The following is a 26,704-nucleotide window of genomic DNA, read 5'->3' as shown; positions in this document are numbered from 1 at the left end:
AGGGGGGGGGGGGGAAAACAACTACTTTCTCTGCCCTAACGTGGAAAGTAAGCTCAGAATCTGTGAGTTCACGGAAACAAAAGACAGGCAGATTCATTTTTTTCTCCATAAATGTTTTTTAGGTGCTTCCTTGAGTAACCATTGCCTGAGTAGTCTCCTCCTTGAGGAGAGAAGAGCAGAGCTTGATGGGCTGGAGAGAAGGTTTCAGTCCCTTCCCAGCAGGCTGCATGTCTACCACAGATGCCTCTGGGATACTCTACAGCTACTCATGACTCTAACTCCCATATGAGACAGTTCTCTTTTTGTTTGTTTGTTTAAACTGAAGACAAGACAAAAATACATGATATTCACTGCAGGGATAAGATACTTATTTATCACAAAGAAGTTCATGAGGGCTTTAGCCTCTGGGATATATTCTCTTCTCAGGAGAGCTCATTCCAAAGTTTAAAAGAGAATGTGGGGAAAATATCATATTGGAAATGGTGGGAATTAGAAAACCTCAAATGTATTGTTATGAAAAACCTGGAAAGTTCTTGCTTGTTCCCCTACCATCTCTGCATATCTGCAACTCTTCRAGCTTCTTGTTTTGTCAGGAGCTGTTTGAGCCTTCATCAGGAAGACCGACCTTAATGGTGCCCTTATGGATATGCCTCTAGGGTTTATCCCTTCTTGGTCTATAAGAAATGTATCTCTGGATAAATAAGCTCTGAAAGGGGAAAAATASAGCTTGCTAATTAGGCATGGTCCCTAGATGCAGAAGCTGGACTACTTTTCCTCTGCATCACAGCCCAAGATCAGCTTGTTAGGAGGCTGGAGGAAATTCTGCACAGTGCTCCCTGTGCATGCCCCTGTCCCCCCTTGAATGAGCCAAGAGGAAATGCAGAAGGGAAAGAAGAAGACACAGGAACTTCTTAATAGGCCTGAACAACAGACAATTCTATCTGGCTCCATCAACACCTCACATCCCTGTGAACACCATCGGCTGCATTCAAGCAGAAAACATATTTGACAAGATAAACTGTTCCTATCCTTAAAAYAGTTGCATTTCACACAGTTGCATAATGAGGAGCCAAAGCACAATTTTTTAAATGCCAGTACACTTTCTTCTGATCTTAATTCATAAATCTGTTGTCAGTTTTACCTATGTTGCTGAGTTTGACATCACTTTTTCTAGTCATAAAGACAAGCTCCTAGGTCTAATTTTGCATTTCTCACCCAAACAAACCCCCTACCCACTATATAATTAGATCTAACCATATTAAACACTACACATTGCTAGGTTCTTTGAAAGAAAAAGCTCTCACAGTAAGGAGTKTGKTTTTTTTCCTGACGGCACCAGATCCCCTTCAGTTCTTGTTTTCCTAAACCTTGGTCCTGAGGTCCTAATTCAGTATTTTCACCCTTTAGAAAATGTTGGTGAATTTTCYTTGCCATTACATTTAAATCGGTGCCTGATTTGTAGCCTTTCAAACCAATACCATAAAGCAGACAGATGGAAATGAACTGTGAGACAGTCTAGCCCACAGCTATCGGAAAGCATCCTTATCCTGTCAAACACATTTTAGTGTCTTTTTTATAGTTTCAATGGGATAGTTTAAAGTGAAATAATAAATTACAGTTCAAGAYGATTAACTAGAGGAAATTTTCACTTCTAAGCAGTTTACCTAACCTACTTGTTCGGTATTTTTCTCCTTTGGTTTTACCCCTCCTCCCATTTCAGTTTCCTAACTTTTACTTTTGTGCAGACTTCCATCTGCCAGACTCATGTTATTATCCTTCTCTAATTATTGTTTAATAGCCACTTTACACATATTTAGGCTTTTAGTCCTTCTGTCATTCATCAAGGATAAAATATTTCAAGACTCAGTCTATTTCTAGACCACCACTTTAAGCCTGTTAGGAATACTGTTACTTAGCTAATTGCACCACTCTCTGTAGTGCCTATCTACACCTACAGCAGAATTTTAACTAAATGCAGCAGCCCAACAGTGCATAAGAGGGATAAGATGGGATAGAGTTGCAGCAGCCACAAAATGATGGGGTATTTGGTATTTAAGTTTCCTCTTGCAGCACTGGCTCTTGGAGATTTTGGAGCTGCACTGCTAAAGAAAAGGGAATAGGGACCACGGGGAGGTCAGAAGAGGGAGCGTGCAAGAGTCCAAGAGCAAATACTGCAGCAGGGGAAACGCAGCACCTCTGAGAAAGGAGCTAGGTTGTAATTAGGGAAATGCACAGTAATTAGCACACTGGAGAATATCCACTTTCCTTCCTGCACTGCTTCCCAGGACACTCGTTTTCCCAGACCTGAGTGCAGGTCCCAGACCGTGGGGATGCTACATGCTGGGATGCCTAGCTCTAACCTCCAGGTTCCCTACCCATCACCTACAACATGATCCAAACTAACCCATACACTGTGGAGGGTTCACCGCCCATGCACTGTTCTGCACTGTCAGCTCTCAGAAAAACAACCCCCAAACTCCTCCAGCCCTGCTGAACATCCTCACACACCCCGCAACATCAGTGGTGGGATGTGAAGCATGAGYAGACCTCTAAATCTCCCTGAATCTCTGGCACCGTCACTGTACTGGTGGAAAATAACCTTAGGCCAATAAATCACAGCATTTTCTCCCTCACATTTGCTGTCTTTGGGGTTGTTAGCCCAAACTACTTTCTGCAACAGTCCCTTATCCATCACATCAGCATTCTGTCTGCAGCACTCTGTGCGTGGACACCTCCTCCACCTGGACAGACATCAGGTCCATTAACAAACCTCTAGGACTGTGGCCCCTCCATCTGCTGCACCTCAACTCACAGGCTGCACCTTAGCTCACAAAAAACCCTTGGCAAAGAAGGTTTTGGTGAGAGGGTCACTGCACCTTCAGAGGAGCATGAGATAGAAGATAACCTTTGATTTCCATAACCRCCTACATTTGGACATCTCTAAAATGTCCAGTATTGCCACAACTACTACTGTTTATGTGGTTATACAATGTTGTTCAGTGTGTTTCCCATTATTACCTTTCCATTAATCTTTCATGAAAGGCTCTTAAAGTACAAGCATGTAAACTGCACAAGCAATTAAAGCCTTGTTAACCACCAAAGGAACTATAACTGCACGAAGATASTGACACCAAGTTACTTGGTGGAAAAGGATAGGGTTATGGTATGGAGAAGGAAGAAAACAAAAACAAAAAATAAAATGCAAAGAAAATCATAAAAAGAGAATCACCAGCAGGAAGAGCTGTTTATGAACAATGATCTGCAAAACAGCAGGGGAAAAAAAATCCCTGCCAGAGATTCTGTTCAGACAAAAACTCTAATTCCCAACTCTTGGCTGCGAAGCCCCCACTGAGTTTTCACAGGTGGGCTGTCACAGCCTAATCATGATTCATGAGCCAGGGCTGCTCCTTCTGGGCTCACCATGCTGACGATGTCCCCTAATTAGCCCCCAGCAAGAAGCAATCCTGCTCTCCCCAGCCTTGGGTGAAGAAGGATGGCCTGCAGAAACACAGTAATGTGACATACCCCATTACATCTTCCAGGCAAGCCCCTGGGATCAGGCTGGCGCCTTAAGATGTGTTTGATGTGGACCAGAATGAACCTTCTGCCTGGGCTTGGAAGGAACACCTTCTTGGAAAGGCACGGAGATGAAAGAGGAGAGCAGGTCTATGACTGGCACTGTGGAGAAGAGTGCAAGGCCTACAGCAAGGGAGGCTTTGGTGAATGCCTTCCTCCACAATCCACATTTCCTAAGTGAATCCAATCAGATGTGTAAAATATGGCATTACATACTACTCAGGAACCTCTTAGTCTGTGGTATCTCATCATCTGGGATGAGAGGAATGATTAAGGAGCCATGCCAGATGTGCTTCTCATCTAGGAACAAGTGTTTGCTAGGATGCATGCATGACATCTTTGATTTTTTTCTATACATCTACCACAGAAGCAGAGGGATTTATGCCTAAAAAATAACAGCTATTGCTTTTGCATARCTATTCTTTTTTCAGAGGAAGAAATCAAGGGAGAATCTCTAATGACCTCTTTCAGAGGTTGCAGTATGTTCAGTATTATACACGAACACACCGTGCCTACATTTGTTTTGTCTCACCTCTGAATTTCCCTTTTTATTTTGCTTGGGGCTTAAACCAAGCAGGGAGGCTGAGCTAGGTGGCTGATAAGGGACCAGATGGACAGACCTCCAAACCTGTTCTCCAGCACAGCTCATCTGGTGGCTGAGCTCTGCACGAACCGTAACCTGCCCTTAGTCACTGCCTATTTATCTACCAAGTGATTTGCAAAAGCCGAAAGCCGAAAAATAATACTAAAATTGCTGTCATAAATTTGCTATATCGTTAATTTATTTTGGGACTGTGATGTGTAGGAAAGGGTGGCTACACGCTGAATACTTGGTCGCTGCCCATCACAGTGACAGGCACCTCGGCTGCGAGCGGGAACATATTGTAATCGTCTATCGAGGCAGCATTGCAAGCGTCAGGATGCCACACAGTGATTAATGTCTAGGGCTTTTTTGGCTCCATTTGATAAGGAAGTCGCCCAGCCTCCAGCTGTTAACATTTCTGGGCCACTGGCTTAGAATATTAACCATTTATTAGGCAGCTTAAATAAGATGCACTACACACATAAATTCAGAGGATAGGTATTGCTTAGAAAGGTGACTTTAAACCATGACCTCCAGAGATGCTAATAGGTTTTCCTGGTGCTTTAAAAGCTACTATTGTCTCTTATATCATTGTATTCTGTTATCCATTAGATTGCTTTGCTAATAGCTTAATTATATAAAGGCTAGATTGTTTTACTAATAGGGTGTTCACAGCAAAAGATTCCATTTGAAGAGGACAAATGGCTTAATTAGACTGAAGTGCAACCATTTCTTCCACTGCGTCAATAAATCCTAGTGAAATTAGAAAAAAAAATATATTTTAGCCCGGGAACTTTGGACAGACAGTTCTCACAGAAGAGAAACAGCCACCTCAAACTAACAAAACACCAGCTTTTCCTCTTTCCAGGTCAGCCTCATGAGTTAAAACCCAGCTATTTTTAGGAAATCTTTCATATATAACACAGCCGTTTTTAACAAAACTACAGCCTGCTTTTTGGGCTGATGCTCACACAGAAAGGGAGCACAGCAGAAGACAGAAGAAATGTCTTTGCCCAAGCGCAGCAGCCTCTGAGATGCAAAACCCGAGCAGCGACGCGCGCCCAGCAGCTCGCTGCTTCAGGGATTAGTGAGGAGGAAAGAAAAGCAAATCACTTCTAAGCTGCTGGTTCCAATACAGCCCAACCAGCAGGGACAAAGAGCCATTACCAGCCACTAGTCTCTCATAAAACTCTGCAGAGTTTATCACGGCAGTTTAATTTTCAATGGACAATTATCAACATCGCTTAAGAAAAACTTTGCCTTTGCTGTTGGCTGCTAGAGCAGAGCAGCAAATGGGACAGGGGATGCATATTCCCAAGGAGACTAATAACTTCCCTCTAAAGGTGACTCTTCCATGACTAAAACTCTTTGATAGGGGAGAACGAGGGAACTTGCATCACCCCAGMCTATCTTGGAGCTGTTATATTTTTTATTAATATAAGACAGCTCTGCAGAGTCATTAAACCAGCACTGCTCTAATTATGCACCAGTGATTAAGCAAATGTGACATTGAGCGGGGAAAACGTCTGATTAACGATTCAGGTGCCTAACTTTAGATGAAACACATTTGGCWGCATGGATTTGGGGACAAAGGCACTTAGAAGAATGGGACATGTTCTGCTTTCAGCCAAAGAGCCTGAGTCTRGAGTGCTAGGCTCTCCTGATAGGACTTGCTGCAGAGACTTGGGCAGAGCAACCTTTTCCATCTCTGCCAAATACATATCACAATGTTCCTGAGATTTCCTGTTCCTGCTCTGTTTGCAGCTTTTTCATTGAATTCCATGTGAACACTTGTGACTTATGGATGAATTAGTTACTTGTAAAGAAAACCCAGAGAAAAGCAACTTTTCTTGCAGAGGGAAAAACTCCATCATTGCTCTATCCTGACCTGGCATGACTGCTTTAGTCTAATGGYCTGAAAAGTTTGTGCTGCTGCATTGCCCTTGACATCTCACGCCTGCATCTAACACTTGTAGCCAAAAGGAGATGAATTCATTCAAGAGGAAGCCTGAGTCTTGTCATACAAGTCAAGTTTTATAGACAGAAACGTCCAAATAGCTGCTTGCAATCAAGCTGCACACCGAAGGTGACCCATGGGTCCAAGACCGTTACTCCTCTGATGAGCCATGCACATGTGCACTCACACACACACCTCCATACAAAAAATAGGTGGGAATATTCAATAGCCAGAGGTCTGTATGGGGTACTTATGAGAAAAGACTGATAAGCAGCATTTACGCTAGAAAACTCTGGTAAGTGAGAATTATAGGATAGGATAYAAGCAGATTCACAGAGAATAACAGCACTAGGCAAAACAAGCAAAAATGTAGACTAAGTATTCAAACATTTCTGAGCAATTACCGTTAGTAACATATGAAAGTCACTCGTGCACATACCATGCACTGGTCAAGAGGAATAACCCTCCAACACCTGTTTGCCATTAAATCACAAAAGAACAGATAAGCAGGAAACTAGTAGGGCTGAAAGATGTATTCTCTCTTTATAGACTTGTTTATTTTTCTAAAAGAAAATCTTAATGCAATTTTAAAACACTCTTGACCCTGTTTCCTCACATTTTCCTTTTATTTGTTGAAAGGCTACAATTTTGATTAAAACAGGGAAAATTACTCCTCAAAATTTAAAATAGCATTCCTCCCATTTTATGAAATCTCTTATAACAGACATCAGTTAGATTCACCAGCACATATGCCAGGAGTAAACCTTCAAGTGGCCTGAACAAAGCATGGACTGCTGCCAACAATATATCCTCCAACATCTTGGTTATTTACAGGTAAGCTGAATAAAATAACAAATAACTTCAGTTGGAAATATTGCACTGACAGAGGAATGGATTATACTTTGCATTTATATATAATCTATCTTACAAACATATTTTCTCCATCTCTGCTGTTACAGGTAAACATGTTGGCAGACATCCACTGAGAAGTGACATATTTTAAATAAGTAAATAATATATATTACTTACAAAAGTTGTATTTTCCAATAATAATGTGGTTGAATTTGTTTCTACATTCAGCTCAATAACATGTCCATTCCTATTTTTATACACCACTTCTGTATCTGCAATAACAAAGGCATTGACAGTTAGGAAAAACATTCAGTATTTAAAACAACACCTGTAGAAAACAAACAAACAAATGTTAAAAGAGCTTACTAAAATAAGCAAAAATGACTGAGAGAAGATTTCCACCCATGATATCCAGTTTTGTTGATTTATTTCTTGAGCTTCAAGAATACCATTTTATTCCCTACAGAATGTTCACCTCAAGAACAGGATTGCACTTAAATGGGAACAATTTATGTGGCAAGGAGGCACTCAGTGGGATTGCTGTGAACCACAGGACATCTGCTGCATCAGAACTCTCTTGTGGAGCATCTTTCTCTTGCGTCAAGACCTTGAGGTCCAAGTACGCCTACWACAAGAAGGAGGTGTCCACTGAGCAGAAGGCTTATGCCAAACACCCATCTGCACACACCTCCTTAGAAACACTTCCACAAGACAGCAGTACTAGTAGCTCTGCTAACTCTATGACTAGAGGTAGGTACCAACCATATCTTAAAAGATTATGTGCACTCTGTGGTTAGTGCTGTACTGCAGCATGCCCAATAGTCAGGTAAACTGCTTTATGCTAATAGAAAAGGATTAAAGCTCCTTAGGTCTATTTGGGAAACATTTAAAACTCTGCAGGGTGAATTCTGTCACATTTTTTGCCTTACCTGAATCATGTTTCCCTAACAAAACACACACAAAAAAAAAAAAAACCAAACAAAAGAGGAAATAAAGAAAAATACAAATTACAAAATTGATTGTGGTTGATTGTGATTACCAAGAAAAGGGCTTTGTATCTGTTGGCACCAATATCTTTTTTCAAGAAATGCACAATACACATGTAAGTCTTGATGCAACATGCTATTTTGATTCAAAAATGTCCCACTATTATTAGTAAGAGATTRAGCACAGATTCCTTGGTTTTATTTAAAAACAGGTTTGAGAATTTTATTTAATCAAGTATATGGAAAGTTCTGGATTAAGCCTACGGAAACACAAAAGAACTTTACCAGTCCCCAGTAATGTCAGAGAAATTCACTGCTGATTGTTATTCTGACATCACTCCTAAATAAAACAGAGTTACAGTAAATCTGGGATTCTACCTCCAAAATACAGCTAGCATTATAATTAATACCCATCAGCATTTTATGGAACACAGATCTTGTCAAACAAATTTTGACAGAGTTATGTTTGATAGAGGCAACTATGCTGAAACTGTATATTGGGATTTCTTGGAGGCATTTGATTTATTACCCCACGACATGGTGTTCCAGACCTTACATTATAGAGAATTAACAGGAAACACATTAGGGGGATTAAAGACAGTATTGCTAAGAAAAATAATGAGAAATAGAAGGTACCAAGCAATCTTTCTCTACCTAGCCAATCATAACTGTAGACGAGAGATTGTAATTGGAAAAGAGAACAGAAAGAGAAGTTTATGGGCTTATACAAATAAATAGCTTCCTGTCAGCTCTCAAAACAATACGATGGTGGAAAGGGTTGAGGCGACTGTTCAGCACACAAGCATCACCAGTAAAAGCAGCAGGATGGTCTTGTGTCTTCACTCCACTGGTAGGACTGCCACTGGCACAACGTGGGCAGTCCTCGGAAGGCATGCTGTGAGAAGAGCAGGAAATGGGAAAATCTGGGAGCTAAGAAAGCYTCAATATTACTTGGGATCAGAAGGCCAACATTAAAATGACTAGCTAAAATTATTCAGGCTAAGTTCAAAGACATCTAGGTCATACACACACATACACACATATGCACACACACATATACACACACACATATACATATATATACATAGACTGACACATAGTTAAGAAGAAGATGATGATGCATATGGAGATTGTGTAACGTGGAAGAGTTARCAAAGGAGATGAGAGAATTGCCCATCCCGGGAATCTCTTCTTTAAAGGTATGCCTTGAACCTCTATGATGAGAATGAATTTAGGCTGAGTAGGGGGGAAAGACACAAAAGGCTGAGCTGAGAGGCTGCTGTTCTCTGTCCTGGCCTGGAATGYGTTGATTTAACTCCCTCTGCTCATTCCCTCATCCACTTCAGTGAGGCATCTGTGGGAATACTGTGTTGTCTGCACTGTTCACAACAGGACTCTCTTCTGTAGCTCTGTTAAGGCAATTTTAATAAACCCCTCAAACTTTGGGCTTTTTTTTTTTTTTCCTTTAGTTGACTGCCTAGGGGATCAAGGGATATTTATATTTCCTTCTGATTCATAATTCATCTCCTGTTTATGCCTTCTACTGCACTACAAATTATCAAATATTGATCTCAGCTGCAGAGGGGACACTGGGGTTGGTTAGTGCTACAACCTTGCTCAGCGAGTCCTCTTGGATGTGTGCCTAGCAGGATGCTCAAAGGAACAGCATGTAAATTCCATGCCTTTCAGAATCGTATTTTTTCCCCAGACATATGCAAGCACTAATCCTCTTCCTTCCTCCTGCTGCCTCCGTCTGCAGGGTGCACTTCAGCCTCTATGCTGGGATATAGTGCGGGAAGGGCTTTCCAAATCCAGGAGCTCCAGCAAGAGGGACCCTATGTCATCCCTATTCACTGCCTGTACTGTTACTTAAGGTATTTTACTGGGGCTACAATATCTAGTTTAACTAAACTCACTGAACTCACTGTTTTGTTAGAAAACAGACTTAAAATTTGTCTATATAAGCTAATAAACTACATARTTCAACAGTGAATGGACATACAGACAGATGAAGACATGGTAGGTTCAGAGCTGTTATTACGGATAATTATCTTCAGGAAGAATTTATCTATCTTATTTTCAAAATTTATTCCATCTCATTTTCAGTTTATTTCTCAGGCTGACTCCAACGGAGATTGCCTAGGGGATGTATGGCTCCATTAGCCAAACCAGCTGCTGAACAGCATCTCTGCAACTTCTTGGATTTTCACAAAGAATGAAGCAAATTGATGAGCTTTTTTAAAAGCAAAGAAAAAGAAAAAAAAATCTCTTCTGTGATCATCACAGTATGGTCATGTCACCCAAATCAGCAAAGTAAATATTACATCTGCTCACAGAAATCAACTGCAGAACAAATTTAATTTCTTTTATCATTATGAGGCTAAAATGTCTGTATTCACAACCAGATTGCTATATGTTTTTAAAAGGTAACACTCTTTCTTACCTGTCCTATCTCTAATGTGAAGAATTTAGATCACAAAAGTTCTGCTTCTTCGTTCTACATTTGCACCAATAATATCTAGGTAAATTGAAATTTTCACATATAAAACACTTTCTAAAAGCTACTTGATAATCTCTTGCATTTCGGATAAATGAAGCAAAACCCTGTTTTATGTAAGCAAGAACATTTCATTGTATGCTATAAAAAGTGTTACTTTTATATGGAACTACAAAGTAAATTGTAAAAAGCGATATAAAAACAGTAGCAAAGACCATATTGTCATAGAATCACAGAATCCTTAAGGTTGGAAGGGACCTTCAGAGGTCATCTAGTCCAACCTCCCTGCACACGCAGGTTCACCTAGAGCATGTGGAGCAGGATTGCATCCAAGCGGGTTATAGATATATTAGATATATCTATAGATATATTAGATATATCTATAGATAGATTATATATACATATGTTATATATAATTAAACTCTCGCAGCACTCACAATTGATAATCAATTCATCATATTGCAGTTCTGATAATTTTTCAAGTGTTTTTTCTTAAAGGAATTACAGACACTTGATTTTCCTAATTTTATTTTTTTATGATATTTTTTCCCTTTTCCTTTGCAGACTCTGTTCAGATTTCCCTTTACCTATTATTATCAATTCATTTACACACACATACACACACACACACAAGCATGAACATGCTCCTGGTTCTATCATGAAACAATCCCTATTCCTTCCATAGCAGCTCTGGAATTTCTTTCCTAATCCAGCCTAAAGGACCTGAAGCTTCTCAATCTTCTTCTCTGGTGCTCCCAGGAGCATGGAGGAGTCTCCATGAGTACCTTCAGCAAGAAAGCAGCAAACCCATCAGTCAGTTTTGCGTTGCAGCTGCCCAGCAGAAGCTGTCAAGGCTTACTTGGTGCCTAAATCTTCCTTTCTAACCCATCCCCACTCCACATGGAGTTCAGAGGGTCCAGGACTGCTCACAGCGTCCCCACAGCTCCTGCACTCTGCTGATACCATGAGCAGCATCCCTTTCCCCTGAAGCCCTCTTCAGTTTGAGTGAGGAAAGGGAAGAGCCCAAGGGAAAAATACTGAAGAGCTACTCTCATTTCCGCTCGTCCTCAAGTATTGCTTAGAGGACGTTTTAAAAATACTTGTCTGAAGAGCAGTGACAGACTGCAGCCATCCTCCCAGCAAGAGGAACGTTTGGGGAGCTCCTACTTAGACTCTCAGCACAGCCCAAGGCAAGAGTGACAGCTCAGGAGCTGGCGTCAATACTGCCTTTAAGGAAAAGTATTGGAAGATGTTCAAACAAGGTGTGTTTGCTAACTGTGTTCATTTGAAAATGAAGAAGATCTTTGATGCCCGTTCTTGACAATTCTGCAATAACTTATTTACCCTCATTTATTGAACTGACAGTGCTCTGCCCTGTCCTAAATACCACAGAATTTATTTGCAGCAACCGTTGTTCCAACTAGCCCCATCTGAAATCATACACAGTCACGTGATCTAAAAAAGTTCAAGCTCTTTTAATTAAAAGAATGTGCTAGTTAGGAAAAACAGATGAACCAAATCCCACTCTGAATGACATAGCTATTATTAAAAATAAAGCCCTGAATTGCACTAGTGAAAGAAATTAGCCTACAAGTATTCAGCCTTTAACCATTTAGCATTCTGAAAGAATGATTCTGAGTGCTGGGGAGTTTTTTGATGGATATGATCTCCAATTTCACATGTCACTGAACTTAAGCAACTCCTTCTGTAATTGACATGACATGGACTAGGGTAAAAGAGCAAGTTCTTATATACTCTGATGCAGATCTACTGATCTACAGCTAAACTTCTGTATTCCAAACACCGAACAATTTACTCATATTCAGAACCATCCCCTGTAATTCCTAATAACAATGACTACATCTGTAAGGAAGGCTATGAGAAGCAGTAACTAGATTATAATTGTTTTGCTAAATAAATCACGTAATTATTTGAAACAAGTGATGTTAGTCCATTGTGAGCCTTTTTCTTCTCTTTACCAGTGTTTCCCAAATTAACATTGTTACTTCAACAAATTGAAAAGAAAGAAAAAAAAAAAAAGGGATTTACGCAGAGACAGCAACTGCACATTATTTCACAAGGATGCAATTAAGCAGGGCGACTACTTCCTCAAAACCCAACCCTTTCCTTGTTTCATTTTACAGATGTATGCCTCTGTCATGTTAGAGGCTGGATTATGTATCACAGTTTCCTGTCCTGTTCTGTTCTGAAAAATTCAAAACAGAATTCAAAACAAAATTTAGAACAAAATTCTGAAGTAACAGATAAAGCAGATAAACACAAAGCTGCAATGATCTGCATCAGGTCACATCAGATATCAAGAGCACGACAAGATATTCTAATCACTTGAGATTTAGTCCAGTGCCCTATTCATTTGCATCTCAGTACTGAGTCAGCTTTTCAGTACTTAGAATTTCTCTTCTTTTAGCAGTTGTATCTCTGTATTCTGACCTGTGTATGACACAACAAGCTTCAGGCTGATAAACAAGTAGCGATTTTTCAAAGAACTGAAGAGATTCTCCATCTCTCATAAAGTGTTAGGAGAGAGTAGCTAACTGCAAATTTCAGCTGGGAGAACCAAGAGAAAACCAGTCTTATCCTAAATGCCAATGATAAMATGTGACAGGAAATGCTTTGACATTTCTGCAGGAGTTTAGGTCTGGACTACATGAGATCCCAGACCAGAGGAGATATGCTTAGTTGACTAAATATTAAGTTTGGAGGCAAAGTCCTCAATGTTGTGCTGTTGAAGCTCTTCAGTGTTACACTGTTGGTCTATTCCTGCAGATCCAACAGCTTCAGTCATAAGTGGATTTTCCCASATAAAGCATAAAAGCAGGAACCTACCCTGCATGGACTCTGAGCATTTAAGGGTAGTTTTGATGCACAAAAATCAAAGAAGCTGGGAGATTCCTGGATATAAGCCTCCAAATACCCTGCTCACGCTGAATTTCAGGCYGGTGCTGCATTCCTTTCAGCAGGTTTATACCACTGAATATTATTATTCCACTGAATATTGCTCTATTATTCTATTCCACTTGGCAGCCTACTAACCTGATGCATACCTTTCACACTGTACTTTTCTCTCCTCTACCCTCAGAGTTAATAGTAACCCAAGCTTATTGGAAAACCAAAATCTCTCTGGCTCATAAATCTACATTTCTACCAAGTCTGATATTACATCCAAAAACCTTTGCAGATGCTAATAGTTAAAAGGAGAGTCAACAGTGTCCTCTCCTTTGGGAAAAAGCAGTATATACTTCYATTAAATTTTTATTACTACTACTACTAAGATAGTGCTGTTAAAACTTTTTACAAGACAAAAGTATTCTGGTATAATATACACTAAATTTGGATTATATGTTAGTCATAAGATGTATTTTAACATACCTCCTGAAGCAAATTTGTGTGGATCCATCAACTCCAATGACAACACAATATTTTCAACTTGTTAGGAGGTGGCTCAATACTGTGTTAGAATTTATTAATATTGCAATTGAATATTGGAAGAAAGAATTGATTTGTAAACCTGGAACACAGACAGCTAATTCCTGGCTTTATTTACTGGTTTGTACACTGTAAATCTTAGCCTAAGATAGATGCCTAAAAGAGCAGAGAAAGAACTAAGCACTGAAGTTCTTCAAGCAATCACATTCCAACCTCTCCTCACTACAAACGATGAGCAGTACAGAAGTCTGGAGCATTTTTTGTCCCCTTTTTCCTGGTAATGAGCGGTGCAGGGATGGACACCAGCCTTCATCACCTGACAGTGCCTCCCGCCATGCGGCCCAGGCCGTGGCCGCAGCCAGAAACCTGCTGAGCATTTTGGAAGCTGAGGTAGCACCTGCACAGAGAGGTAGGTAGATGGAGAGACATCCAAGCAGTGCTGAAAATCAGGCCCACAGTTTCCAAAGCAAGGGCAGTCTTTGGAAATTACAGAAAGTTTTAACCTGGAGATTGTAAATGTAAATTCTCCTTAATTCCTATTATTAATTCCCCTAAATTTCCTGTTTGTCAAGTTTTTGTTTGTTCAAATAATGTTCTTCTTTGCAGCACATACAATATCAGGAACCTTCTTCCCTTTATATTTTAGTTTATATTTTACTTTTTTTTTTTTAAATAAGAACATAAGAGAAGGTTGATAGCTTGCTGTCAACACATATGTCAATCAGCCTTTGCTGTATACAATATTATTAGAACTGCAGATGGCATTTCATTAAATTGATTATAGAAAATGTCATGCTAATTAAAATAGAGAATGCTTTCTGATTTAATGAACAGGAGGTGCTAGACAAATCTTTGTCTAATTAAGTGTTTGCTAATTAAATAAAATAGTCATTTAGAAAGATATTACAGATACAGACAAAATTTCAATATGCCACAGACGTCACATTTCAACTGAGCCACACTTTCACCATTTCTCTACAAGATTAGGTACCTGTTAGTGGCACTTTCATGGAAATATTTATTCTGCACTAGGTTTAAAAGGTACCTTTTAGAAAATGAATCTTTCRTTGTCTAAATAATTTCTTATTTGAAAAAAAAGGTTGCTGAGAGCACATCTATTGCTGCTCATACTAGCTATCTCACTGTAACAAGCCCCATGCTAGCTTTGCCCAAGAAAGGAAGTCCACACACCAAAAACTCTCTACTTTTCTTCCAATCTTGTCACCAGATTGTTCCAATCTTGTCACCATCCAAACAATAGCTATGTGAGAGCCAAAGGAAACTTATACCATTTGAAGAGGTGTTTGATAATGAAGAAAAGTTGAATAAAAACAGTATTTAGGTTATAATTAGTCTCCTACAAGAAGTACAGGAAGTCTCCTTCACTTTTAGAACAGACCCAGACAAAGCACTACAAAAGCAAATGAATAAAGGCAAATGAAAACTCTAACTAGAGTTTACTAGCCTCGATACTAGAGTAACAAGATCTAACATTGCTAGTTAATGTTATCTTATAACATWAATGAAAAGAGCTAGGCAACCCAACTGGCAATCAGCTGATGGACTAAAACACAAGATTTGATTATTTCTGCCATCCCTCCTCATCTCTTTCCCCACTCCACTGTTTTTTAACGCACAAATCTTCATATATATTTGTTACTACTGGGAGGAAAATATTAGTGATACTCATTTCCCTCTACAAAGGAAAGCACTGAACATGATTTCATGGTTTTAAAACCTAGGGTAATAGACTTGAATCTATTAGTCCATTCCAAATTATCTGAAACTCAATTAACAGTAAATCAGCACCATAAAAAAGAGCAGGGGAAGGGGCAGTATTCTTTTTACAATATGTTTTTATCTGTACATTGGGACCCTAAGCACAAAATGAGAGTAAGGACCAGCAGAGTCAGATTATTTGCTACAGAAATAGCTTGTAGATGAGATTCTGGAAAATAAGTATTCACAGGCACTTGAAAAGAGAAAAAAAATGTATGTACACAATCAATTTAGCATCATCCAGATCTTACCATATGTCTTATCCAAGACTGGACTATCTGTTACCAATGCATCATAACTCTGTTTCACTCAATAAAACTAGAGGACAATATATTATGTCCCAGAATGAAAATTTATGTCAATCCAATTAAATACCAATTTTCAGAGTAAGATGGTGGCAAATAACATTCCAGTTAGTGCTTCAATTTCCTTAATTTGTAATGATTATTCACTTCCTCAGAACAAGCCTTCTACTGTAATGAAAACAGCAATCACAAAATTTACCACACCTGGCCTTCCTATTATAAAACTGCAACATTAAAAAAATAATACTTCATTAGCAAAGCACAGGCAAACATTAGCAAATCATTAGCAGAACACAGGCAAACTCTCCCTTGAAACCAACAGGTTATTGTCCTGACCCTTGGCCCCCAGTCAATATAGGGAGAGAATAATGAAAGAAAAACAGATCTCTTGAGTATCCTTTGGAGCRCATTATCAGCAATTATTATCCCCTAGTGCAAATCATCAGCAGACTATTTAATTCTGTCAAGGCTAATTTGAATGGCTTTCTACTGCTTTTCCCATTATTTGAGACACAGATTTCAATCTCCTCCACAAATAGTCCAGGCTCTTTTGTCACCATCACAGACAGATGATTTGGTTGTGGGAAGAAGATGCAGAACGTAATACGCAATTAAAACTGTGAGATATCTGCAAAATCACCTGTTTAATATTACCCCTACATGTATCAATTGCATGATAACATATATCCTTTGAGATGGAGACTGTGAGGTAAAAAAGATGGCTAATTGTCTGCAAAAGCCAATTTTTTATTTTTTTTAAAACTACATTACATGCAGTTCTGGTAGCAAATATCTACTAGCTACTGGGTAATAGGAAAAAGTTTACGATCTTGGACATTTACTGAAAATACATTCTGAAATTTGCTTACAGACAACAGTAAGATCTATTTTGCAGCTATTAATCCTCTGACAATGAAATTAACATGAAAAACTATTTTCAATAATAAATTAAAATACTTGTGTACAATATAAATGCTTCTCTCATTTTCTTCACTATGGCAGTAGGGGGAAAAGATTCAATAAACTGTTACTGCATTTCCTTTCAGCGCCTTTTAGCAAGATGTTTAGCATGCACCTCCATATTACTATGCATGTCCATTCATTCCCTACAGCTCTGTTAGAATTTAGACATTTCTGTTTAAAAACCTGACTCTACYGAGTTAATAAAAGCCTTGCTTTGCAGAGCAGCAGACCCAGAATTTAGCAGGTGCAGTTAAATGTCACAGAAATGTCACAGCCCTGTCCTGATTGACAGGACTCGCGTTTTTATTACATGCTATCAAAAGAAAAACAAAATATTCAAAGTTATTAAAAACAAAACTTAGGCAATTTTCTGTTCACATTTAATTATTCAACTTAAGCTTTGCAAAAGAGCAGGTGCCTCATTCTGATTTACAAGAAAAAATATTGATTTAATTAAGATCATGAGTACTTGAAAAATATCATGCAAACAGAAACACCTAGATCATATCAARGCATTGTTTAGTGATTTAGTTTGCATCCTTTAATGAATCTAAAATACYAGTCTACTTTACGTGATTTCTGTTAAACCTTGGTTTTGAATAGAAAGCAGATACCTAGAAAACATGTGCACCATGAAAACAAATTCCCCAGGAGCACTCAAGCCTAGCTTTAGTTTGCAATATGAAAGTACTTGGCAGAGTGCTTGCTTTCAGACAGAGATTATTTTCCAGCACTACTGGTGTCCTTGGGTACCCATGCTCAGTAATTTGAAAATTAACGGGTGAGCATTTGGGTCTCTAATCAGCATGGATACGGAAACACAGATTTGGCACTAATGTTTGCGAGCGCTGGCAGAAACTGCGCTGGCGTTCCTGCCGTGTGGATGTCATGTTCCAGACTGGACATGGGATTACAGAGGTCCACAGATGGTACCACAGGGTAGCAAAGTCTCCATCCCCAGGACATGTCTAGGTGCTGCTGGTCCCATCCCATCCTGTTCCAGCCATCACGTTTCGCAGAAGCTCTACAGAAATTTCACCTTCCACCTGGTTTGGAGAGTGCAATGCCATCCAAAAACCCAGTCCTGTCATCAGGACACAAAGACAAAACCTAGTCCTATAACTCAAACTCCTACACACAACCCTTCGATGCAAGCTGCTTCCCAGCATGGTTTGGAGACCTTCCTGTTGGCATTTTGGAGCACTCGCCAACCTACTTGGCATAGCTCAGACCTGAAGTCCTAGTTTCAAACTCAAAGAGAAATAAGCAGTTAAGTTGCTATCCTACCATTATCTTGATGTACTTTATTTTATTTCCCTCAAAATTACAAAGGTGACACTTCTGTTAGGGACATCTTGTGAAGCCAATCTGCACAACTATTTTAATTTAGAATCAAACGTAGCTGAACTGCAATATTACAACAAGGGGAAACAAAAAAGAAAGCCCAGAAAGGTTGAACAATGGCACTTTTTTTGCAARCTAACAACTGTTCTTTAATAGTGTGAACATCTGGTGGCAATTTGATTGCCTGCTCCCCGCAAGCGGAGGAGCACAGACCTCCTCCAGGTGCAATGTCTAAGTCAAACAATAGGACTTGGCACTATATGAGTCACATATTAGCATCAAACACTAAATATTCACATTGTGACTCCAAAGTTATCCTACCGATCATTCCTGTTAATTATACAAGCTAGCAACTTCAGATCAGATGATTCAGGCAACTCACCCTTGTTTCTGCTTTTGAAGTACTTGCCCTTTTCAGATTAACATTATTATTGACTTCACTACAGACTTCATCAAATAGTTGCTGCCTTCCCGTAACTCAAAGCATAGCAACACTGTTGTCTCATGATTTAACTACTAGCTTAACTAGTAAATACATATTTGTTCATTAACACTTTTAGATGCTTAGGAAGTGCACATTTAAAACCTTCACACATCTTTTGGGGGGACCTCATACTTTTGCTAATGAAAGTAGGAGTGGTAGGAACACTGGATACAGAGACAGAGCGAGACAGACAGCAGAAATACACTAGGGAGGAGAGAGAGTGACAGATAAAAACAGAACAATAGATGGAAAGATTTCATGAAGTAGAGGATGGAAGATGAAAAATAGTTATTATATAGACTGTTCTAACAACATACACTAATCATACTAAATAGATCCAGAAACATCCTTTCTATTCCTCCTCTAGCTCAATTACTAAAGATATATTGCTGGGCATATAAGATGGGATGATCCAAAAACATTAACTGAAATGAAATTTGTTTTTGTGTGACTGTTACTTTGGCAGAATTTCTGTATAATGCTTCCAATATTTTCATATTGGATATTTTGCTTTAGAAGAACATTAAGTACTTAATTTAGTACATTAAGTATTTACTAAATGAAAGTTGTCTAAATTGTTTACTTCATTTCCAGTATTTATTGGACATTGGTTCTGATATCATATTTTTCAAACAGATTCTGTCTCATTAATTTTCACTTGAAATTAAAGAAAAAAAAAAGATCTTGTACTGCCAAACTGGAGCACAGTTAGAGAATGTTGCAATTTTCCCCAAATCCAAATCTCTTTTAGTTGTTCTGAACATGAACTTTATTCTCACTCTCTGGCTGAAATTGCAGTCACTGCAGGGAAGCCACTTAGAGGTTCCACGGACCAGTCTGCAGTGCACGGAGTGGATTTTGTCTTCCAAATTATTGTGTTTCCAAACTACGTAAATGCTGGACACTCAGGACTAATGTAAATAAAACAAATTGCGCTCATTATACACGGCGGATTCAGCAATTTCCAGGCCAGAAGGGCCCATTATGGTCTTCTGCCCTAAATTCCTTTGGAGCAGAGATGATAGGATTTTAACCTGCAGTTCCTGCAGGAAGCCTCTAATTTCCCATTGGGCTATCTTTTTCAGAAGATGTGCAATCTGGATTTAACTCCTTGAACGTAGAAGCCACTGGACCTCTGGATACTGCAAGATGAGCTGATGGAGCAGGAGAGCAGCTCCTACCATGACATCATTAACATGTTATCTCAGAACAGACCCTCCCCTGCAACAACACCTTGGGGAACCAGAAAAAAAGAAAGGTAAATATAGTGTAATGTGCGATGCAATGAGCAAATATGAGAAATTTAGAATCTGTTCCTATCTCTTCGGCACTTYGGATCATCTCACCCATGCGAGTCCACTTGGTGCCAGGGAAGCAATTTGCTATTAAGGCAACAACTCCAAAGAAGGTGCCTCAAGCATTAGTTGTTTTCATAAGCCCTGGAATTATTTTTCTATTTAGAGAAATAAAAAAGGCAGCAAATCTTCTGAACTTGCATCCATTCACCCAACGTGCTTTTCTAGCCCCAACATTTCCATCAGCAATGATTTAGTGACACTACTGAAGCTGCTAAATCTGAGCTTTTGGAGATAGACTGCTATGCCTCAGAAAATATGTTTTAGATTTAGGTCAGATAACGAAGTAATCTAAAGATAGATATTCAATCTCTATTAGACAATTAATGTGTAAATATACACTTTCATGCCCTATACAAATAAGTACACACACATTCCTTTTTTTATGCAGAAGCATTTTCTCTTAAGGGTCAAAACCAATAAACAATACCAACATTCTTATTGTAAAAACAATGATTTTCAGTCAAAAAAAAAAAAATTTCCACCAAAAAAAGTTTTTCTGCTTACTCCAGTTGACAGCATGCTTTGTYCCACCTACACATCTAGGTTGGGGCGAGCATCCCTCATCTTTAATCCTCCTAGGCACTAGGATTTCCTGCATTCTTGCAGCAGTGGTAATATCTGAGAACATTCATCCTCTTTAAACTACTGCAGTTCAGAGACGGAATTTAATAAAGTCGTTTGGGGAAATAATCACTTGTGAAACAGAAGTATATACTGTAAAGCAATAAGAGAGGAGGAGAAGCCCAGGGCCAGGCACGAGACTCGGGGAGGAGCAGATCCTTATCCCCTCACAGAGCATCCATCACTTAAGGTCACCATGAATCCACATCGGAGTTGACACATGTGTGGCAGATACTGGACAAACTCCTAYGTAGGTAAGAAGAACATGTTTCCAAAAGAACAAGAATGCTGATTCTTTTTCCCCATTTAGGTATGTTTTTCTTCTATAATTCCACTTAAATTATTTTCTTTCAAGTTAAATGAACCATTTCAATAATAGGTGGCTTCAGAGAGTTGGTAAGATATTTAGAAGATTAATATAAYAAGTGGATGATTTTTGGTAAGCCACAGCAGCCAGCCACGGCATTGCCCCCAGCACAGAGGAGCGCGGCACCTCCTGCATCGCTTGCACCATTCAGAGCAGTTTGCCCATCTTGGAGGGCAATGTCAACAGTGAGAACACTCTGCCTGGCTTTTATCCATCAAGTTACAGAAAAAAAATCCCCATCCCCAGCGTGGGCACAGAAGCAGAGCACTCTGCATCGTCCTGCATCCCACGAGAGCCACGGTGCCGTTAGCAGCCCTGCAAAGTGCCCTCCGAGGACATCTTTGTCAGAGGGCAGTAAAAATTCTGGTGGCCAGGGGGATTAAATCAAGACATAACTTGCAGCTGGACAGCAAGTAAGACGACCGATATTTCTATGCCAGTTATTATGATAGTTTTACTCAGGCCTCTGTGCCATTATTGGTAATATACTGCAATAACGCTTGACATATGCAAAGCGCTTGAGCTCAGATACTTTGCTGAAGGAGGAAGGAGTCATTCCTTCCCAGGAAAGGGACAGCAGAGAGGGCTTCCTGGGCTCTGCATTTGCTTTTTATTGCAGAAACTGCTGTCAAGACTAGAAGAAAGCAAACACCCTGCAGTAACCAGGATCATATTTTTCAAGTTTTTCCTCTGCAGGCACTTTTTGGCTGTAAGAGATGCCCTTCTTTCTAATAGCTTGATGTTTTACCAGTCTGGTAATTAAAAGGTCTGCGATTAACCTGACCCTTGGAACTTTTCCTTTTGCTAGTTTTTATTCTATTTTCCAAGAGACCTACCTCTGCTTACATCAAACCCTTTCCAGCTAAACTGAAGTTAAATGGATAACACAAGTTTATTGAATTCAGCTACCTGAAGATATTCAGGAGCAATTCATGCAGTCAAGCACCCAACTTAATGACAAGAGACTGTTGAAGACACCTATTTATATGTCTTTATAGATCATGGTATTAATAAAATAATATAATCAAAAACTTCTTCTAAAAGGTATCAGGTAAAAGACAGATATACCCAAATGCATATATTACCTATCATAGTATATACCAACTGGTATTAAAAGATTGGTATGTTTTCATACCCCAGTTCCATATTAATCCATACCATAATGGTCGGACTTTGTCCAAAGAGGATCCTAAGATCATTATAGGTGACCCAAGAACTGACATTGTAGAATTTAAATCAGTGTTTTTTTAGATTTTGCAATAAAGAATTTGCATAAGTTTTTTTTTTCTTTTTTCTCTCCAAAGCTTATAGTTGAAAGGAAATTACTTATAATGACACATAAATTAGAAAAGTCTACAGATATCCGAACCCAAAGTAGGGGAACTGGTAGTTGCATCATGTCACAGAACCATAAAAGAAAAGATGAAAAGGAGGTGCCCACGCACTGAGAGACCTTAAGTACATAAAACACATTTCCAAAAGTATTTCATCTTGGTGAGAATCATCTTCTGGAGAGAGCAATAGATGCAATCCGTTATTTATGTGCACGCTGCAAGAGATTTAGGGACTATGCTGTAAAAGATAATTAGTGTTACCAGGGAGAGAAGGGGAACAGACTGACTCGTTTACAACCTATATTAAAAAAACACCACTTTGATATTTTCACTTCCTCACACCCACAGAATTGCAAAACTCTTAATTAAGTTTGCTTGTAAAGCAGTGAATTTCTTAAACAAATATTTTCCCCTCACTGGAAGCGACTGTAGAGTAACACTGAGACCGAGTTTTCCTCTCATTACAGCAGAGAGAGATTGTTTCAGTTCTCCAACTGGAGTCACTTCTGTAATTAAGCCACACAGTGAGACACAGAATGGAAGATGTTTCAGGGCGACGCAGTGTTCGAAGCCTGTGTTCAGGCAGCATTAGGAGTTCCGGCTGCTTATGGAAGATCCACCAAGGATCTAATGTGCGASGCACTAAAGCCAAAAGTCAGCTCACTCAATTGCAAAATCAAGTATGTCTTTACAGACAAGCGTTTCACAGCTGCTTCATATCTGGAGGAGATAAAATGAGCCTGGCAAACCTTTCCTTTCTCACACTGGTATTCTTCAGTAATTGGAAAGGGTATCAGAGGAAGGGGGTCTTCTCCTAGACATCCCACAACACATCCCAGCAAACCTTCAGCAAGTAGGCTTGTCTATTATATTGTATATATATACTTCGTATATAGTGCTGCATGTAATATCTCCACTGTATTTTTTTTTTTATCTTTTAAAGATGCATGCTAATCAGCTTATTAAGATATATATTATYGTAGGGAGACCTCCACTAAATAAGGCCATTTAGAGAGTTTTAGTACATGTCTTTATCTCTTGGCGCCTACATACTCTATTTCTTAGCACAGATTACTCCACTATTGATGTAAGCTTGATTCACAGGCAATAATAATTAAAATAAAAAGCTCAGTAGCTGGAGGTGAAACTTTGCTGAGCCAGAACACTGCACCCAGCTGAACCAAATTCCCTCGTCCTTAGCCAGGACATTTGCTGCAGCAGTCGACAAGCCCTCAGGTAACAGTGATAGTCCAGCACAGATAAATACGAGCCTTAGCCTTGCAGTAAGGCATTCACACTCTGAAATGCCAAGAACACTATCTGAAACCTTCTGGTGATTCACAGTATTTAGTTTTGCTCTCTGTACACAGTCCCTTGCACAATACCGTTCATTATTGCAGCCTACAATTTTTCTTTTTAATGGGATGGAATATCTTTGGCGATATATAAAGCAGATACTCTGCTATCGCTTCTTTCCCAGCTCTGAAAACCAGGAAAAGGTTAGCAATGACTTTAGCAGAAGTAGTACTGTTACAGTGTGCTGTTTAAATTCCCGTCTTTATTTTTAATGATGGTCTAAAAAAGCAGATAGAGGAACAGATACCTAACTTTTTCCCCGAGACATACACTGATCACTGCACAATGATGACTTAYATGTTCAGATTCTATTAATATTGACTCCAAGTGCAAAGACAGAAGTCTGAGGAAACTACATAAGCGGTAAATGCCAAGGTGGAAAGGAAAGAAGGAATGTGGTAGGTCGTAGCTGTGCAAAATAAAGTCCCCAAAGGCTTGTCCTAAGGTATCTGTCCTAAGGGATAAACAAAGCTGCCTGAACAGCAGAAACTAGAGGCAGCCCTAGAAGCGGGTGAAGCAGATTTAGAGTTTGATCATTACCAGAATATTTTGCATACAAGAAACAGCAAAGTACCTTAAAATTAATTTTTTAAAAACGAAGGCTTCTAACAGTTTCAACTGAAACTAGTAATGTTTTAATACCAACTATGCCTTCGGACATAATAGGCACAATAGACACCCAGGGAGCATAATAAAAGCTTCATTTACCTCAAGTAAATTTAATGATAATTCTTAAGTACCTTGATCTTTCAGCTGATCCACAACCATCACCTTGCACATAAACGCACACAAATATCCCCTGCCTTTCTTCAGTGCAGCCACTGCAACCAAATACTCGCTCATTGCACACGCTTTAAATGAAGAAATCCCCTGCAAAAGGAGGATGAGAAGTGTCGGCATTCCTTGAATCCCTCAGTCCCCTCTGGAAGGAGTAGAAAGGACTCCCGGGTATGCTCCAAACGCGCTGCAGCAACTCTCCTTTTCTCCATCRCTTTCTCAGTTTCATCCAAGGAAGAATTAATTCAGGCAGACAACAAAATCATACACACAGTGAATGGGAAAATGTAATGCACATGCTTCTCTAAMGATACACTAACCCAAAACTTAAGAAGTTTAAAATTAGATTAGGATAAAAAATAGTCTATTTCCCTAGGCACCATAAAYACATAGGGTACTGTAAACACATTTGGTATTAACATATTTCTATTAGAGGGAGTTATATATATGACTATTTCCTTGCTAAACCAGAGGATTAAAAACTTGCTTCAATGACATTTTCCGTAATAAGCCTGAGGAAGACCAACTCTTTACTCACTCTGGTCGAGGGCTCTCATGGGAGCAAAAAATTAATGCAAGTATCAAAAAATAATTTTCTTTTGTTTTTCTCTATTTTCTCCATGAGATGGAGAAACTACAGGTCCCTTCTTCCACTCGTCTACTCCTTCCTCTGATAAACCAGCTCACCTGACTTGTCCTGACACAGGGTGAAGAATGTGGCAGAAAACTCCACCTCCTTCATTASATAAAAGTATCTTCCTACAAGTGCAATTTCCAGCACAAGTCAGATTAATTTGTTTATCAAAAGCTACTGCATCTAGCATCAGGCCTGGGCTACAAATTGCTGCATTTATCTAGTACCCAGCAACAAATTTTGGCTGTTGTATGCCTTTTATTAAATCTATACTTGAAAAGAGCGACCTTCCCAAGAAATCTATCTTACCAGCAGAGCTTTTACAAGCAAAAGCAATGTGAAGAAACACTGTGTAATCATATCTGCTGGATTATATATCTTTCACAGGAGGAGCTGTTCTGAACCTAGACTGCCTTTAAAAYAGATTTGAGTGCTTTTTTGCTGTGCTTCCTTTGTGCACCTACCATAGGTCTACAAGCAAGACTCATCATGTCCTTGTGATCTATCCCACCTCTGCCTCTCATGGTGAGCAGCAGTCGTAGCACTTGACTGAGGAGAGAAGGAGAACTCTCATGGAAAAGGAGCAGTTTAGATATTTCTAGTGTTTATCTTCTACTCGTCAAACGTATCCATTCCTTTATTTTTGCCTTGCATTTCCCTGTTTCCCTTAGAAGAGTATTACAAAAGGGATGTTACAGCATGTTAAAAGGGAYACAGCATCTCATTTGGATTCCTAATGTCAATCAGACTCTATGAGACTGAATATTATCCTAGCTGAGAGGACACATGAGCTCACATATATAAGAACAGACATTGGCAGCAACTCTGCAAAACCAGGGGCCAAAACCACAGCCTTCAAAAGCGTAGGCAGGTGCTCAGCCCTATGGGCCCTCATTCCCATTTGCTTGGAAAGGAAAATCCAAAACCTTAATACGCAGGGGCAGATTTCTGTGCAAACAGCATCCCAGACGGGAGCATGGATTTACCAGGCAGAGACCCCAGCAGACACCGCAGCACGTAGCGAGTGTTGGCAGTGCGGCTCCCAAAGCAACTCGGTATTCTTGCCTTTTTTTTTTTCTCTCTCTATATCAGCATAACTTCCCAACTTTGAAATTGTTAAATATTTAAAAGATCCAAGCAGTTTATTAGAAGCTCACTTCTGAACTTTAACAAATCAGCTGTAGCTGTTGAATTTCCAGATTTTAACTGTACAAATACACCTCTATATGAAAACATTTTTCAAGTCATATGAAGCAATATTTTCCTTTCTACTAAAAAGTAAAAATGAAAGCATTTTTTCTCTTTAAATCATAATAAAACATTAGCAGTGGTTAAGGACCAGCCTGACACATTTTTGATGTCCAYAGTTTTAGTGCCCACTCTAAATAAAACCTCTAATGTGACCATGGCTCTAAAAGCCAGATCCAGATCCTGCATAAAGGAATGGAAAGACTCCTACATGGATCAAGTCTTATTCCTTATTA

At 39.3% G+C, this 26,704-nt stretch overlaps 1 protein-coding gene across 1 annotated transcript in view; it reads right to left on the bottom strand.

Annotated features, from left to right (window-relative positions):
- DPP10 (dipeptidyl peptidase like 10) overlaps nucleotides 1-26,704 on the bottom strand; it is a 170,819-nt gene that overhangs the window by 108,656 nt on the left and 35,459 nt on the right. Inside the window, exon 3 of the mRNA XM_026040866.1 lies at nucleotides 7,146-7,240. Within this exon, the coding sequence (XP_025896651.1) occupies nucleotides 7,146-7,240 (95 nt within the window). The remainder of the gene's footprint in view (nucleotides 1-7,145; nucleotides 7,241-26,704) is intronic.

The sequence above is a fragment of the Nothoprocta perdicaria genome, unplaced genomic scaffold (genome assembly GCF_003342845.1).
Source record: "Nothoprocta perdicaria isolate Ctin4 unplaced genomic scaffold, notPer1 scaffold_27, whole genome shotgun sequence".
Taxonomy (NCBI): Eukaryota; Metazoa; Chordata; class Aves; order Tinamiformes; family Tinamidae; genus Nothoprocta; species Nothoprocta perdicaria.
The sequence above is the reverse complement of the archived record's forward strand: the minus strand, read 5'-3'. Positions and strand labels throughout refer to the sequence as shown.